Raw genomic sequence first — 16805 nt, 5'->3', positions numbered from 1 at the left:
TACATTTAAATATATAATATATCAAGTCATGATAATTAGACTGATGAATAGTCTATTAATAAATTAGACGACTTGTTAAAAAGATATCAGGAAAAATGAATGATATGTTATGGTTATATCTATTTGACCATTACAATAACATGATGAAGTTGTCATGTATCTTTTAAATTATACACATCATTGAATTGATGATAGTGATTCCTGAAGAGTGTATATATTTTGGAGAATAATATAATTATATTATTCGTGTATATAAAAATGAAACTTGTAATGATTATGTTGTAATGAATTTACATTACATTTTGAAAGTTTCATTGAAATACAAATTATAGTGAACCTGAAGTTCATGAATTGAATTATTTTGACATGATCAATCATATGCAATAAATTGTCAATGAATTTGACTAAATTTTGTTGAAGAACCAGAAGATTCTTCTCATTGTTATTTATAAGGCTCAAAAGAAGAATGTGCATATATTTGCACATAGAAAATATTTAAATTATATTTCCTTAACAATCTTGAGCCATTGTTAGATTTTTATTGCATAGTTTCTTATCGATGTGATAAGATTATATAATCAGGCATTTACAAAATGTGTAAATTTATGTATTTCTAATTATACACGTATGACTCATTCTTAGAAATGAATTAAGTTCATAAGGATTGAACTTGAAACTGAAGTTTATTGAACCTGAAGTTCAATGTCATATAGTATATATGAGTTTAAACAAATATTGATTCATTGTGATATACTGAAATCCCTACAGTATTAATATTATTAGATATCACAATTTTTAAAAATTCTCTCGATCAGGGGGAGAGAAGCAGTTGGGATCGATGATAATTTTTGAAAAATGATCCTTGCACAAAGTATATAAGAACAATATAGTTCAAAATGATATACACCAACTGCAAATCAATATTATTCAAAGTTGAGATAGAATGAGTTGAAAACGCCTGAAGCGTAAATGAACAATGTAGAAATTATTAATAAATGTTCATTTGATTTGCCCTGAAGTTGTTAAATCTAGAGGTACTCATGGAGATACCTTAATGTTATAAAGTATTAAAATGATAACCGTGATGAAAACGGTACTCGAAAAGACTCCCAAGAGAAGTTAGACATAACACATTTGATCATAATTGAATCCCTGAAGTGATTCTATATAGGTACCTATAAATGATAAACATATTTGAAAAATATGTAATTTAAAGAGATCTCTATAAGTTATGTCAATATGGGAGAAATTATCATTTATTGAAATTTTTGTCGACAATAAATATTGAATGTTTGCATATGCAATAAACTAACATGAGACAGCAAGGATCATGGTATTAGATTTGTCGAGAATCATCGACATACATTTTGATTTTTGGCCAAAATATTATGACGCAATCCAGGCAAATTTACTCACATAAAGTGAAGTAAGACCTGTAGGGTGTGCAAATAAATATTTCTAATGAGAAATTTGCATATATGTATTTGTACATAATGAATTGTTGTACAAAGTTTGCATAGACATGAGATTGATTGAAGTAAGGCTTAAATATTGAGAAAATATAATCATGATTTGATTATAGCCTGAAATATATTTTATGAGGATTTATAAGCGTCACATAAATGTTGCAACAAAAGGTTATTTATTTGGAGCTCCTAATATAGTGAGAATTTGAAATAAGCCTTATCTAAAAATTCTAGAAGAATTTAATACATGTCTTAAGTGATATAAATTCAAAGTCGCGCGCACTATATGACAAAGATCTTTGTATAAAATAAAGACATGTAAGTAAATTATTATTTGAAAAATACCTATGGTTGTCTATGCAATATAAATATGTAAATTATACGTTGTGATAGACTCTTGAAGAGTTTTTGATTAATTGAAGAACAAACTTTTATTTCTTTTGTATTTCGAGAAATATTAATGTATAAAGTTTGTTCATTAGTATTGAAGTCCTGAAGTACTTCATATGTATCAAGAATTATAGATATATGATCATTTGATATGGAAATTAAGATCATAAAACAAGATGGAATAAATATATGGTCTTGGAGTACCATCATTGTCACAAATGAAAATTTGTATTACCATTAATGTGTTATGTTCATATCTACTTGAAATTTTAAATTTTCGTATGAACAAAGTTGTGTACTCACATGAATGATACAATTAGTTGGATAAATATTAATGTTCCACGAACCCCTCATCTATAATTTAGAAGTCCATACATACTCTGGAAGAGTTATAGAAAATATATGATCAAAGATTATATATGGTGATATTTTAAAAGTGATAACAATAATCTTATGAGATATATTATCACCAAAAGAATTATGGATCATATGTGCATGAGGGGGAGACATATTCATGTTGCACTCTTTTTCCCTTAGTTCAGGTTTTGTCCCAATGGGTTTTCCTGGCAAGGTTTTTAACGAGGCAACTTGCAAATAATTATGAATATGAAATATATATTGTACTCTTTTCCCTAGCTCAGATTTTGTCCCACTGGGTTTTTCTGGCAAGGTTTTTAACGAGGTAACTATAAATCATGTTAACATACTTGCATTTTATGAAGCAAGTAGAGAATGTGTGGGAGTGGGATCATTGACATAACATATTCGGGAAACATATGGATTGCACTCAATAAAGAAGTATCAACCCAAGCAATTCTCTATGGATAATACTGCTTGCATCGTTCAACTAAAAGGAGGTACATTGAAGGAGATAGAGTTAGAACACATTTCACGAAATTCTTCTTTATACGCTTCAAGAAAATGCATATTGGTGTTCAACATATTCAATCAAGTGTCAATCTTACAAACTTATTCACAAAGTTATTACCAACATCAACATTTGAGAAGACGACAGACAAGATCGAAATTCGTCGATTAGAAGATCTCCACAAATGTCTAACTGAGGGGGAGTTAGTTTACACTATACTCTTTTTCCTTTGATCAAGTTTTCAGCAAGATTTTTAATAAGGCAGTTATTATGGACATCCAAGGGGGAGTGTTATAAATATTAATAATTATGTGGATGTCCAAATCTTTTATTTATTACCATTAATTGTAATCAACATTCCTCTTTTTCTTAGTTTCCCTTTTTCTTAGTTTCTTAATATCTCACTCTTGTATTTGTATAAATAGGGGTTCACCCCATTGGAATAAACAACTCAGAAATTATTATTCACTTTCTCTTTCTCTCTTCATCTTCTCATCTACTTTATATTATTTTATATTATTTTATAACAGTTACATAATTATGTAATATATCCCTTCTTCTATTTCTTTTACCGTTAAAATTTAACATAGTCTTCTTTAAACTTTAACTAATACAAAATTTGCCCCATTTTATTTAAAAAAATTAATAATTTCAAAAATTATAATATTTTATTAATTTTGAAAATATTAATAAAAAAATTATGAAAAATTGAAATAAAAATATTAAATTAATAAAAAAAAATAAGTTTACTCAAAAAACTTAAATTATGTTGGGTTGAATAAAAAGTAACGTAAACAGACCAACGTACACCTCTATTGTCTATAGTATCCCACTAATATTAGTGTGACACTATATACTACACGTCTACACCAAATCTTTTTTATTAATTTTTAATATTTAAATAACATATTTATAATTAAACTTTTTGTGTATGTATTATTATTTGTGTTTATTTATAATTTAATAAAATAATATAGTTTTAGTGTAATTTTTAGTATTGTGATTGGAATAGAAATCAATTTAGTGTTAGAATTCTATTATTTTTGTGTTGATTTAACACTAAATTTAGTATTTATTATTGGAGTTGCAATGACGTGATGGAAACTGATAGTATGTTGGTTATGCCAATAGGAGTGAAGCTAAGTGTAACTAGTTGGAGCGATTAGGAGATAGAATTTTGATCTGCGGGGATGGGCATCCACCCCGAATTGGGCGAGAAATACCCACTTTGGTGGGTTATGGGGTAGGGGTAAGGGATAATTTTATATACCCGAAGCAATTTTGGGGCGGGATCAGAGGTAATACTACTCACCCCATACCCAATCCCAATACATAAATTCCAAATAATTTTCTAAATATTTATTCGTATAATCATATTAAATTATTGGGTACAAAGTTGATGATTGTCAACTATCTTCATATTACTGTTATAATAATATAATGTTCTACTTATCAATTTCGATTGTCAATATCTTATTTAATTTGTTAGTACGTACTTACAAATTTAACATCAACATATTTAGTTGATTATGTTTCTAGCTTATATGTCTTTTACAATTTATAAAGAATATAAAGTACAAATTAGATAGAATGATTATTTTAAATTCGAAAACTCTTTTTATTTTCATTTTTAATTACATTGTGTTATTTTATTACTATCATTTTTATAATCTTTATGGATACACAAGAGTTTCCATATCCAATAGGAATTCCCCAACCCGAAACTCATTAGAGATTAAGCGAGGCAGATGCAGAGATGAGGGACATAAATAGGGAGCGAGGACATGAATGGGAGGTGCATTCTTCGCTCATTACCCACCCAATTTCTATCTATTTAGTATTTAGGTCTAAATTATTTTTTGAGCATTTATACAAATACTTTTCTAAGTCAAATAATATTAATTAAGATTGTTTGATATAGCAGTAAATATTTCTTTAAAATTTAAGGAGGTCACACAAGTTTAACACTCTACACTTTCAATTTTTTTGTTTAACAAAAAATAAAAAAGAAATTAAAATATTATTGATGGGAATTAAACTATATAGCAACAAAGTGTAAGGTGAAAATATAAAATTTCATTAAAATCACTTTAATATACTTAAATATATTTTATTATATCTAATGTTATAATTTTATTAAAATTTTAAAGTCTTGACATAATATAAATATGTAATGGTTCCACTTCAACTTTATTTTAGGTTCACCCCAATATGTGAAGCTTCGAAAAATAAATATTCTGTAGTTGCCCATTTTGGCTTTGTTTTAGATGATGTTTTGAAAAATAAATAGGGTGAAAGTTTTGGTTTAAATCATTGTGAGAGATCAAGCAAAGCAATACCATTGCACATAATTTAGCCAAATAAGCAATGGTACACCATCTTATATATTTGACCTGATCTGTGTCTTTTTCCATAGACCATGAAACGTGTAAAATGAGAATATGCATTAATTTGGTGCCACATTTTGGGGTAGTAGAATGTAGAAATAAGAAAGCTTTGACTGTTCCACTAGTCCTGTTGATTGCTTTCGTATGAAATTGGTCAAACTTGAAAATTGGATGATAATTGATAATACAAAATTACAGATTAATAAGTCCTTTTTCCATGCCTTATATCAACAATTTGACTATTCCAGCCATGTCTTTTCTATAAAGACTTTCGCATCCATAACTTCCTCTTTTGTTTTTAATGAGATTTGAAGTTTGAAATTTTGTTTTTCATGAAAAATCGTGGAAGAAATTAGTTGGTGCCTTTAATTTGAATATGGATCTTAAGGCCATTTCCAACCCAACTCTAAAACATCAAATATAGTGTAGTTTCACACTATATTTACTCCAATGAGACTCTAAAGTTATATTCATAAATAGCTTTGTCTACAGTGTCCCACCAAATTTAATGGGACACTGTAGACCACGCTATTTTTTTTTAATAATTAAATAATACTTTTAAGAAAAAAAATTAAATTATTATATATATTTAATATTAAAATATTCTTATTATATTAATAAAATAATGAAATAATAAAGAATATAAAATTTGGTGTAATTTTTAGTGTTGTTGGAATTGAAAAAAAAATAATGTTGAAATAGTAGTTTTTTGGTGTTGATTTAACACCAAATTTAGGTTTCCCCATTCGAGATGCCCTAAGAGGCTATAGCCAGCCACTATTAGGCCTCGATTTTGGGGTAAGTTGAAAAATACTAATCAATTAATCAAATTTACCTCTAATTTTATATTTATTTGAAACATACCTCTTTTTATATGTATTGTACCTAAAATACCCTGACATAAGAGAGTCACATGGAGAGTATCTTGAAGTGACAGGGGCAAAATTGGTACAATGTTTAAAAAAGAGGTAAAAATGATACTTCAAAAAAGAGGGTAAAAATAAAAGAGGTTAATATAAAAATGGTATACAGTGTAATTTCCTCCTCGATTTTTACATATAATTGGACTCGCTTGAAATATATTAGATATGATTGAATTGGAGGAGATTGAATTTAATTTAATTTTTTGCTAAAGTTAAACTTAATTTTCTTAGTATTATATTATGTTTGGTACAGTATAAAACTATATAAGTATACAATATATTATAAGTTTATTAAAAACAATTTTATTTTAATAATTAAAAATATAATTTAATATTAGTGTTGTCGGAAGAATTTAGACAACATTAAATAATGCGAGTATTTGAGCAAATTAAGAACACTCACCAGCAGTTCTGTGAGTACTTCCTTAGAATTGCAAGTACTCAAAATTTGGGCTACGAAATAGACAAAAGCTAGAACAATAATTACAAAAATTTGGTCTGCTTAGTCCACTGTTGGTAATTGTTTTTTAGATTTTTTTATTTGATTTGGATCACCTCTTTATATAGAAAGTAACTATCTTTTAAAATTATATAACCGATCAGATAGGACCATTATTACAAAGAATTAAATTAACAAAAACATTCCAAGAGTAAATGTAAGAACAATTTTATCCGTTTTTGTCTTAATTGCAACAACATGTATGACCTACTAAGTCGTAGCTTGTCTAATAGACCATTGAGTTTGTAATTTATGAATGTCTGTGGTCATCTTTGATCGCATACTCAGGTTTTTCGCGCGTCGACAACTTAGAACATGCGAGTCTGTGACGAGTCATCGAACACATTAGTCATTCAGATCACACTTATGTAAAGAATCTGCATTTACTTGTCGCGAGAGAGATATACTTATTCGTCACACATAATCGATATGCGCGATCAATATTAACTTCTCTTGCCAAACATAATTATGCGACTAGACACTTGTCCCGATCGCATCTTTTCGCAAGTTTGAGTCATGCGAGGTTGGCTCTAGGAAAGCCATTATATTGACACGTCATCCTTTTCCATCGAGAATTGAGTCCACGTGTCCACTTCTCACAAGACTATACTCATATTTCAAGACAAAAAAAGTGTACTATAACACTTGCCCCTAGTTTTGCAATGACATCTATTTGTCAACAACAAAACTATATTTTTAAGGGACAAGCTAGTTGTATTGTAACATCGCGATGATTTTTGGTTGTCTTGTCGAGAATTTTAAAAGGATGATTGCATTTATTATTCCTATCTTTCCAAAGTGCCACGTCACTAGACCCTTCGGGGTTTGTGCAGGTGTGACTTGGATAACTGTTGGATTAAATGACCTTCGGTCTCCAAACACCGCATGTCATGATCTCAACGAATGAGTCTGACACCTACATACTTGACCCCTCCCTTGCCTTTGGAAAATTCTCCGATCAGATATATTCCTTAAACTGTGAATGGCCACGAACTAATGATAGAGTTCATGTTACTTGGCGGGCAATGGACATATGATGCAATACGCTAGCATTTGTCACAACTCTTGGCAAAGTTGATTGCATCTGCACGAAGCGTTGGCTAATAATATCCTTATTGTATAATTTTTTGGGCCAAAGAATTTCTACTAGTATGATTACTGCATATACCTCCATGTAGTTCTCAAAAAATGTAGTCGCATTTGCTACTATTAATGCACTTTAGAAGGGGTTGATTAAAACGTTTGCGGTAGAGTTTTTCATTATAAATAACATATCGAGTCGCTCGATACTATAATCTCTTGGCTTCATTCTTGTCTTCTGAAAGCTTCCCAGTTTTTAGATATGCAACGATAGGGGTCATTCATGTAACCTAGTTGTCTTCGTTTATCTACATAATTTCTTCTGGATCAATGGTTGGTTTATCGAGTATGTCAACAAGAATTACATTGAGTAAATTGGCCTCACGAGTTAAGGCCAATCGGGCTAAGGCATCTGTATGAGATGTTAGTACGAGGTATTCAGCTAACCACAATCTTTTTGAACTTGGACAACAACCTATAAGTGTAAACAAGGTATTTGGTAAGATGGCCACCTCAGGCTAGATACTCTCCATTGAATTGGCAAACAACAATTTATGAACCATTGAAAGCTTCAAGATACTCAACCTTCATTTAAAGTGCAAGTTTAATCTTGCAATTAAGGCTTCATACTTAACCTCATTGTTAGAAGCATTAAATCCAAACCTTAGAGCCGCGTGAACTTTAAATTTTTTTAGACTAATTAACATGATTCATCCCCCTGATTCTTCACTGTTCTAGGCTCCATCAACATATAGAGTCCATCCTGTATCCTCAAGGAAGTCTGGGTCAAGACACTCTTCTGAGTTTGTTGCTACATGTTCACAAGGAAACTTAAGGATAAAGTCGGTAAGGGATTAGCCTTTTATTACGAATCGCAATTTGTACTGGATATCAAAATGATTGAGCTCAATTGACTGTTTAAGAAGGAATCTAGATGTATCAGGCTTGGCCACTACTTTTGGGAGAGGATAATTAGTTAATTACTCGATTGTATGAGCTTAGAAATAAGGTCACAACTTTCGAGAAGCTACGATGAGTGCAAAGGCTAATCATTCCACTTGTGGGTAACATGATTTGGCATCAAGCAAATGCTTGCTCACATAATAGACAAGATGTTGTCTTCCTTGGTCTTCGCGAATGAGCACTGAGCTGATTGCATAATCAAATACCGCAAGGTACATGAACATTATCTCTCCAGGTAGTGGCTTAGAGAGTATTGGGGTGCCCCAGCTGCATTTTTAAAGCCTAAAAAGCCTCTTCACATTTATCAGTCTATTGGAATTTCTTATTACCTTATAAAATCTGAAAAAAAAAAATCTTTGCATTCATTAGAGGATCGTGAAACAAAATAGTTTAAAGCAACAATTTTACCAGTGAGGCTCTGAACTCCTTTAGGCTTAGTAGGAGATCGAATCTCTACTAAGGCTTTTATTTTTGCGGGATTGGCTTTTATGCCTTGATGATTTACCATGAAACTAAAAAAATTCCCAAAACTCATGCCAAAGATGCATTTGAGTGGATTGAGTCGCATCTTATATTGGCTTAAAATTTTGAACATTGAATCCAGATGAGTGACATGGTCGTTCGCGTATTGAAACTTGATGAGCATGTCATCAATATATACTTCCATGGTCTTCCCTAAAAGATCTACAAACATCATGTTAACTAATCGCTAATATGTTGCACCTGTGTTTATCAGACCAAATAACATAACTTTATAGTAGTACAAACCTCAGTCTGTGATCAAGGAGGTGTGTTCATGGTCTGGCTCATACATCAGGATTTAGTTATATCCCGAATATGCATCCATGAAGCTAAGTAGCTCATGACATGCAGTTGGATCAACGAGTTGTTCATTACTTGGTAATAGAAAGTTATCTTTTGAACAAGCTTTATTTAAGTCTATAAAATCAACACAAGTGCGCCAAAAGCCATTAGGCTTTGGGACTAAGTCAGGATTAGCTAACTAGTTTGAGTAAAATGATTCTTTGATAAATTCACATTGGATCAGGCAGTCAAATTCTTCTTTGAGCGCTTAGTACCTCGCGGGGTCTATTTTCTGACGCTTTTGTCGTACTCCTCGCACATCAGGATCAATTTAGCCGGTGATACATGATCTCAGGCAGTATTCCGACCATATCTTAGTGTTTCCATGTGAAAACATCTAGATTCTAGTTGAGGAAGGTAATCAACCTTTCTCACTGATGTATGGTTAGTTTAGATCCAACTTTTAAAACTTTTGAAACATCAGTGGGATCAATAAGCACCTCAATTGTTTCTTCAGTAGCTTATGCTGTGTTTGTGTAATCGAGGACTCTGGGGTCCAGGTCTGGCTTTTCCACATGAGGAACTTCCTTGATTCTGAATGACTCGTATCATGGCGTTGGTGCCTCAAGCATGTAAATCATATTACATGACTTATTCTTTTATGCGATCTTAACTGCAATGTTGTAACATTCTAGTGAGTCAGAATGGACTCCTTTCACTGAACCTACACCTAAGGGTGTAGGAAACTTCATTGTGAGGTGGTAGATTGATGTCACGATCTTCATTTCCTTCAAGATTGGGTGGTTTATTATCGCATTGTATGTTGAATGTTGATCAATCACTATGAAGTTTGCCATCGCTGTCACGTGTGCTTCACTAAGCATTATAAGCAACTTGATCATTCCTTTCAACTCAATTGTGTCTCCAGTGAACTCGTAGATGTTTGAGGCAACTGGTTTTAAATCTTTCTCATGTAGTCCCATCTATATGAATGCATGGAGATTCAAAAGGTCGACGATACTACCATTATCCACTAGAATGATGTGTACATTATCGTCCCAATATTTGCAACTACTACTAGTGTATCTGTGTGGGGGTGGTTCACCCATCTCGCATCACTCTCCATGAAAGTGATATCATCACACTCTTTTTTAAACAACTTTGCTGGTCTGTCACTCAAGTTGTTCACGTTGGTCAGCAGTTTCTCCTTGGCTTCCTTTGCATATCAATCTTGAGCCTTCTTCGAGTCCTCGCCAACATGGGATCCTCCAATGACAATCAAGATATTGTAAGGAGCCTTAGAGCCACTCGCTTCTTTTTCTTGGTCAACTCTATTTGCGTGGGGATTCGCCTCACTGTCCTTCTTATATTGGTCGAAATGCCCTAGGCAAATCAACTCTTCGATTTCATCCTGGAAATACCAACACTCCAAAGTAGTATGGCTAATATTCTTGTGATACTTATAGTATTTTGGGGGTCCCTTTTTCTTTCGATTGCCCCTGATTAGAGGTGGCTTTCCGAGGACACCCTTATACTCTTCAATAACATGTATGTGATCGTGAGGCACACTTAGTTCTGTATAATTGATGAAGCGTGGGCCTCCCTTATACTTTGGAGAACTTTCTTTTCTCGTTGGGGACTTTGCTAGTTTTGGGTTTTGATGTCTTGTTGGACTACACCTAGGGTTGCGTCCTCTTGAGCTTTTTCGTCACGAACTCCTTGACTGTGCCCTAGGCACCGAAGATCAGTGCTTTTCCTTAGCTTTCTCAAGTCTTGCCAATGAGTTCTCAATTCTTTTGTGGGGCTCTGCCATGGCAAAGAATTCCACCAACGTCTCGAGATGTCGCGCTTGTAATTCCTTCTAGAAGTCTACTCTTGACAATACCCCTACTATGATCATGCAAACCAGCAAAGACCCAAGGGCCTTCTCTACCTTTGTTACCTCAACATTAAAACATTTAAAATACTCTTGTAAGGTCTCCCCTTGTTCTTATTTAATATTTGCCAAAGTCGTGTAAGTCAGTTTATAAGTCATTGTCGCCTGAAAGTGAGTGAGAAATAGATCCACCAATATTTCCCATGTGGATATCGATGCTTCTAGAAACTGATTGAAACAATCGTGTGCGTTGTCCTCCAAAGTTACAGCAAGAATTCAAAATTTAGCCAATTAAGGTACTTAATCTACTTTCATAATTGTATTAAATTTGTCAAGATAATCAATAACACTCATAAAAATATTTCATTGTGTTTTCAAGCACAGAAATTAATTAAGTTGACAATAACACTCCTATAAAATTAATGGAACCATGAGAGTTGAAATCTTCCTTTTGGCATTTCTTGAGAGACTTTAGAATTGGGCAAAACTTAAACTACTGATGTATACTGTTAAACACGTCTAGAATAAGCTCCAATTGCTCAACCATAAATTCCTTAATCTCTCTTTCCCTTTAAATACACTAGACAACAAAGCAAAACGACTTTGGGGCAAGATAGAGTAGACTGACTTGTGACCAAGTCAAAATCAAATAACATACAAAGATAGTGTATTTTATGTCAACTGGAACTTACAATAACACAGCTCGTTTATATATATTTATTTCTATTCTTTTCTTCTTTTCTTCTTCTTCTTTTTTCTTTGCAGAGATAGACTCACAGACGATTTGGTCACTAGTATGATGATTGATTAATGCCATGTATACATTCTTTGTAGTTTAAACCAAGTAAATGATAATGTCAGAGAGACAAGGATGCTGAAATCTAGGGTCAACTTCATACAAAATGGTTTTGAAATTTGATTACCTGAACTAAGATATAATGTCAAGTAATGGACATTATTAAAGAAACAATCTATCAACATATATATTTATATCATTCCTTTCTGATATAAAAAATCACAGAAAAGCTCTGTCATCTCTGAGAATATGACAATACACAATAATAATGAACTGTCATTGCCTGTGGCTGTTGTGGTAAATGACTAAGCTTAAGAAGATAGTGGGAATGAGCTGAACTACTATTAGTATTTTCTTATCCTGTCCTGTGGTGTATGGTTTAAATTGTAGACATAATGGTAAGAAAGAGAAAACCTAGGACTATAAGACATGAAGGGCTAAAAATTGGCCTGCAAAGTCTGACAATGTAAAGAGTATGAGAGAGAATAAGATGAGAACTCTAAAGCAATTCACGGGAGTTGTATGGTGAGGATAAGATGTACATGCACTTGAAGTCTGATTACTCTTGTTCTTGTTAATCTCCTTTGTAGATTTTGGGGTAGAATTATTGCTTAGTCCTGCAGCAACAGCAGGAGGCACATTGGTAGAATTGGGATTTTCAGAGAAATTAGTATAGTCATCAACATCATAACCTGCATTACAGCACCCAATTCAGTAAGGTGTAAGAGAAAGATAAGAAAAATGAAAGTATTCATAAATGAAATGAACACCTACAATCGAATTTCTTCCAGCCCAAGATGAGTTTCTCTCTATCAAACACCACTCGATAGCCAGTCATGAAGTTCTCTGTCAAAAGTTAGTTATGGTAGCATAAGTAATATAACAAAGAAAACTGGCCCATCAAAACTGATATCATTGTATTTGTAACCCCCCACCAAAAATAAATAAATAATGAAAGTGTATATTCACCCAGTGAAATAAGAAAGGTAAAAGTCATCACATGGTTGTTAAGGCCTAGACAATAACAGGGATGTCTCATTTGTTGTTGTGGATATGATAACAATGGACTGGAATTAAAAAGACTGATTTAATTGATCATTTGCCAAGACTAAATTATGAGAAGATGATCTATATATAATAATTATCCTAAGTTCCTCAATGAGATTAAACTATCTCATTCTAGATGGATTAGTTTGACAGTTGTATACTTGAATTAACTTGTAATATATTCTTTAATTTCATAGCATACACACATGAGAAAAATTGTCAATTCCTATCCTGCTCTTCAAAAGTAACTTAGGAGTTCCAATATACTACTAGCATCACCAATGTGCATATTTGCCATTATATTGATTCATTATAATCAACTAGAGCATATGCAATCGCTCAACAGAAAATCCTGCCAATTACAATGTTAAAAGACTTACGTCCAATTATATTCAGTTCTGCACTCTTGACAACTGCCAGGCAATATACAATTTCATTCTGCAAATCAGGTGCAAGAAGGATTAGTACTTAAAGGATGTAGCGAATATATAAAAATTCAACAACTAAGAGGGAAAGAGACAGGAATAAAACTTACCTGAGTGGAGATGACAATGATGGGATCAACGACAGCAAATTGACTTCCACCTTTCATAGTTAAGCGCAGAGTAGGAATCAAACTAGAATTCACATCAACACTGCCCATCACCATCCAGAAAGAATTAGATTTGGAGGTAAACTTTTTTTGAAAGGAAATACGCATAAATGTATGTGCGTACTCAAAATGATGACAAACCTCATATCATAACAATATTCAAAAGGAATCCTTGAGTCTGATGGACGTCGTGTATCATGAACCTGTGAATGAAACTGCAAAAGAATATGAATGGAATGCAAGTGTGAGAGCAAAATTACAAAACCATAAATGGTGAGCATGCATTTCACTGTTTTTCTTACACTTTCTGCAAGCTTTGTATAGGCTGGGTCAACCAAATATGTGAACGAGGTCCCTGAATCAAAAAGAGCTGCCAAATCCACATCAAATAAAGTTGTTCCAACTCGAATTTGGGTAACACTGATATTGTATGTTGGACTGCCAGAAAAAAAAAACAAGAATATTACATAAATAACAATGCAATGGAAAATTTGTGTGTTTGAAGGTTATTCAGCATCTGTAAATAGCATAGTGCATGAGATTCAAAGAGTTATAAAGTATAGGCTGTATAGTATATATAGTAAGGAAACAAATGCTTGTAATTTCAGATTAGTTAATCGCCTAATGTCTGTTGAGTAGGCTTTGTCCAGGCGGTTTTTGTTGCCTGTTTGGTGTAGCCTTTTGGCTTGTTTGCTGATTAATGAATTCTTTTTCATTGATCAATAAAAAAAAAAACAATGCCATGGAAATCTTCTACAATGCCCAAATTTAATATTCCAACTTAAATAATTATCAGCATCAAGTACAAGAGAATTTACCACTTACTGTGATGGGTTCAAATTAAATGGGGTCTCTTCCTGATCGAGACTGCCCTTGTCACCAAAACTAATTCTTCCAACCCCATCTTGTCCAAAACACATGGAAAAAGAATTTGCTATAAACCCTTCCCTCGATAAAATGCTAGGTACTGATATCTTCTCCATTCCAAGCCCAAATAAACCATTGGGAGCTGCAACATCAAGGAATGAACCGCTTTGAACCTGTCCACAACTGCGTATAATTCATGATACATAATCATCTATAGACGTTTAAATTGTGAAATGAACAATACCAATCAAGTTTAACAAAAATTTCATTTATAACGAATAAACAAGATGAAATGGAACTCACCCAAAAGTGACGTATGCCTCAACAAGTTCCTGATATTTATCCTCCCTTTTCAAGTGCAGGACATCCTCTATCAATACTCCAGAAGTAGATGTTTCTGCTGAGACATAAGAGACCATGTAAGGGCAACTGCCTAATTCAAGGCAACGATTCCGACGGGCACACATAGTATTGTTGCAAGTAACCTTTTTGCTTGTTGAAGAGCCTTTGGGGTCATACATATTAGACTGAAAATCCTGGAACAATGAAGCATAACTATACACAGTTAATGAAGCGGCCACAGAAAGTATTTGAATGCAGCACTAACTATAGCATGTAAGGATGAATGTGCAAAATCATTCACACATATGAATGCGTTGAAGATTCCAAAAGTTTCACTTTCACTTTGTAACACCTTTTTCTATAAGAAATGACACTCCAACCGATAAATTTAGTCAATGTTCACAATCTAGAATTGGACACAGTCTTCTCTTTTGAAGTAGTAATAATTACAGAATAAAAAACCCTCCAATACCATTGAGCAGAAGATTAATATTAAGAAAAAGCACTGGTAATATCATTTTAGCATTAGATAAAATATTATATTTTCAATAAAGAAATGAATAAGGAGTTAAAATAATCAGAAAGCATACAGAGGAAAAAGTTGTGCCATCAGTAGGAGCACATCGGTTACAGTCACAGGGCACCCAAAATAGGTCACTTCCAGTATCTAGAGCCACCATGAACATCATTCCCGGAGTACCCAACTTGACCGTCGTATAATGCAGACTACGTTAATCTCCAAACACATTTCAAGAAAATAAAAAAAGAAATTTTAGAAACCCTGATTTCAAGAACCCAAACAGAAACAGAAAAAATGGAACAAAAACGAAAAGATAAGAAACATACAATCCCAAATTGCTGAGCCTAAAGGTTGAGTTTCCTTCGGAGAAGGCAAGCGGCGCATCGATTTCGGAGAGCTTCCGGCCACGGAGGAGGCGATCGCGGTGGGCCAATGCGGCGTAGTACTCGTAGCTTCCCTTCTCCGGCAAATTTTGAGGTGGAGAGAGCTTACCGGCACCGGAAGTCTCTGACCACTTCTTGACGGGTTCTGAGAATCGATGGTGCATCTTGAAGCTGAAGATGCGGCCATGGCAACTCCGGAAACCCCAGATCAAAACCAAGAAGGAAAAAACGATGACGGTTTTGGTCCCTAAAGGAAACAATGGCAATGGCATTTTTCTCTTTTAAGGAAATCTTGGCATGGAAAGAACACTCTTTCACTTGCACTACACTAGATCTTGGAGTTGCAGAGAACCAAGGAGAAAGAGAGTAAGAGAGAGAGTGGAGTGATTTTCTGAAGTGTATTTTCTTTCTTTCACTGAAACTTTTGGGTCTTCTTCTTTTTGGGGTCCCACTTCCTTCAGTCTGTGACAGTTAGGGAAGTTATATTGGCGGTTTTTTTCTTCTTTAATCCATACTCTTTTCTTTTCTTTTTCTAATCCAAATTAAAATTGTTTTTGTAAAGCTTATAAAGGAGTACTATTTACATTCTCTCTTTTTTTTTTTTTATAATTAATCAATTTTTAGATTTATAATTACATGTTAAAATTATAAATAATTTATTTTACTGAAAATAAAATTTTTTATATTCTAATCACACACGTATTCAAAAAAATTTCAAACTTATTTTTAACACTATAAACTATTCAAAAAATTTTAAAATTTTACAGGAATGATGTTGTAACAAATAACAAACACCTTGAAAAAAAAATATTCTAATACGTATTTGTAAATACATAAATTAATTAAGAAATTGTAATAAGATTTTTATGAGCATCTTTAACTTTAACTATGCTCTCTAAACACATTCCTTAGTTAAAGTTGAGAGTGAGAATGAGCTAGTAGCTTCTTACGTTTTTATTAAATTTTTTAATATGATTTTAGTCAAAAATACTTTTTTTTATT

At 32.8% G+C, this 16805-nt stretch overlaps 1 protein-coding gene across 3 annotated transcripts; it reads right to left on the bottom strand.

The window, feature by feature from the left end:
* Positions 1-12214: 12214 nt before the first annotated feature.
* Positions 12215-16371, bottom strand: LOC115715284 (aspartyl protease family protein 1). 3 transcript variants are annotated; one of them, XM_030644132.2, is made up of 10 exons: positions 15747-16365; positions 15491-15626; positions 14862-15094; positions 14517-14741; positions 13994-14129; positions 13833-13906; positions 13635-13734; positions 13480-13537; positions 12827-12898; positions 12215-12744 (listed from the first exon to the last, which is right to left on the bottom strand). In XM_030644132.2, the coding sequence occupies exons 1-10, from the start codon at positions 16073-16075 to the stop codon at positions 12473-12475; spliced, it is 1635 nt and encodes a 544-aa protein (XP_030499992.2). In that variant the 5' UTR covers positions 16076-16365; the 3' UTR covers positions 12215-12472. The 3 variants fall into 3 exon arrangements, with proteins under 3 accessions (XP_030499992.2, XP_030499991.2, XP_030499993.2); XM_030644131.2 differs by having other exon boundaries at positions 13833-14129; positions 15747-16371; XM_030644133.2 differs by having other exon boundaries at positions 13833-14129; positions 15491-15636; positions 15747-15885.
* Positions 16372-16805: the final 434 nt, after the last annotated feature.

This window comes from Cannabis sativa, chromosome 4 (assembly GCF_029168945.1).
Source record: "Cannabis sativa cultivar Pink pepper isolate KNU-18-1 chromosome 4, ASM2916894v1, whole genome shotgun sequence".
Classification (NCBI taxonomy): Eukaryota; Viridiplantae; Streptophyta; class Magnoliopsida; order Rosales; family Cannabaceae; genus Cannabis; species Cannabis sativa.
The sequence above is the reverse complement of the archived record's forward strand: the minus strand, read 5'-3'. Positions and strand labels throughout refer to the sequence as shown.

Bases quoted from the DNA above. Each gene is read 5' to 3' on its own strand.
- LOC115715284 (XM_030644131.2), bottom strand. From the start codon at position 16,075: ATGCCATTGCCATTGTTTCCTTTAGGGACCAAAACCGTCATCGTTTTT. The intron at 13,538-13,634 runs GTAAGTTTTATT...CCTGATTTGCAG, and splicing joins TCATTGTCATCTCCACTCAG to AATGAAATTGTATATTGCCT. The intron at 12,745-12,826 runs GTAGGTGTTCAT...GCTGTAATGCAG, and splicing joins GGGCTGGAAGAAATTCGATT to GTTATGATGTTGATGACTAT.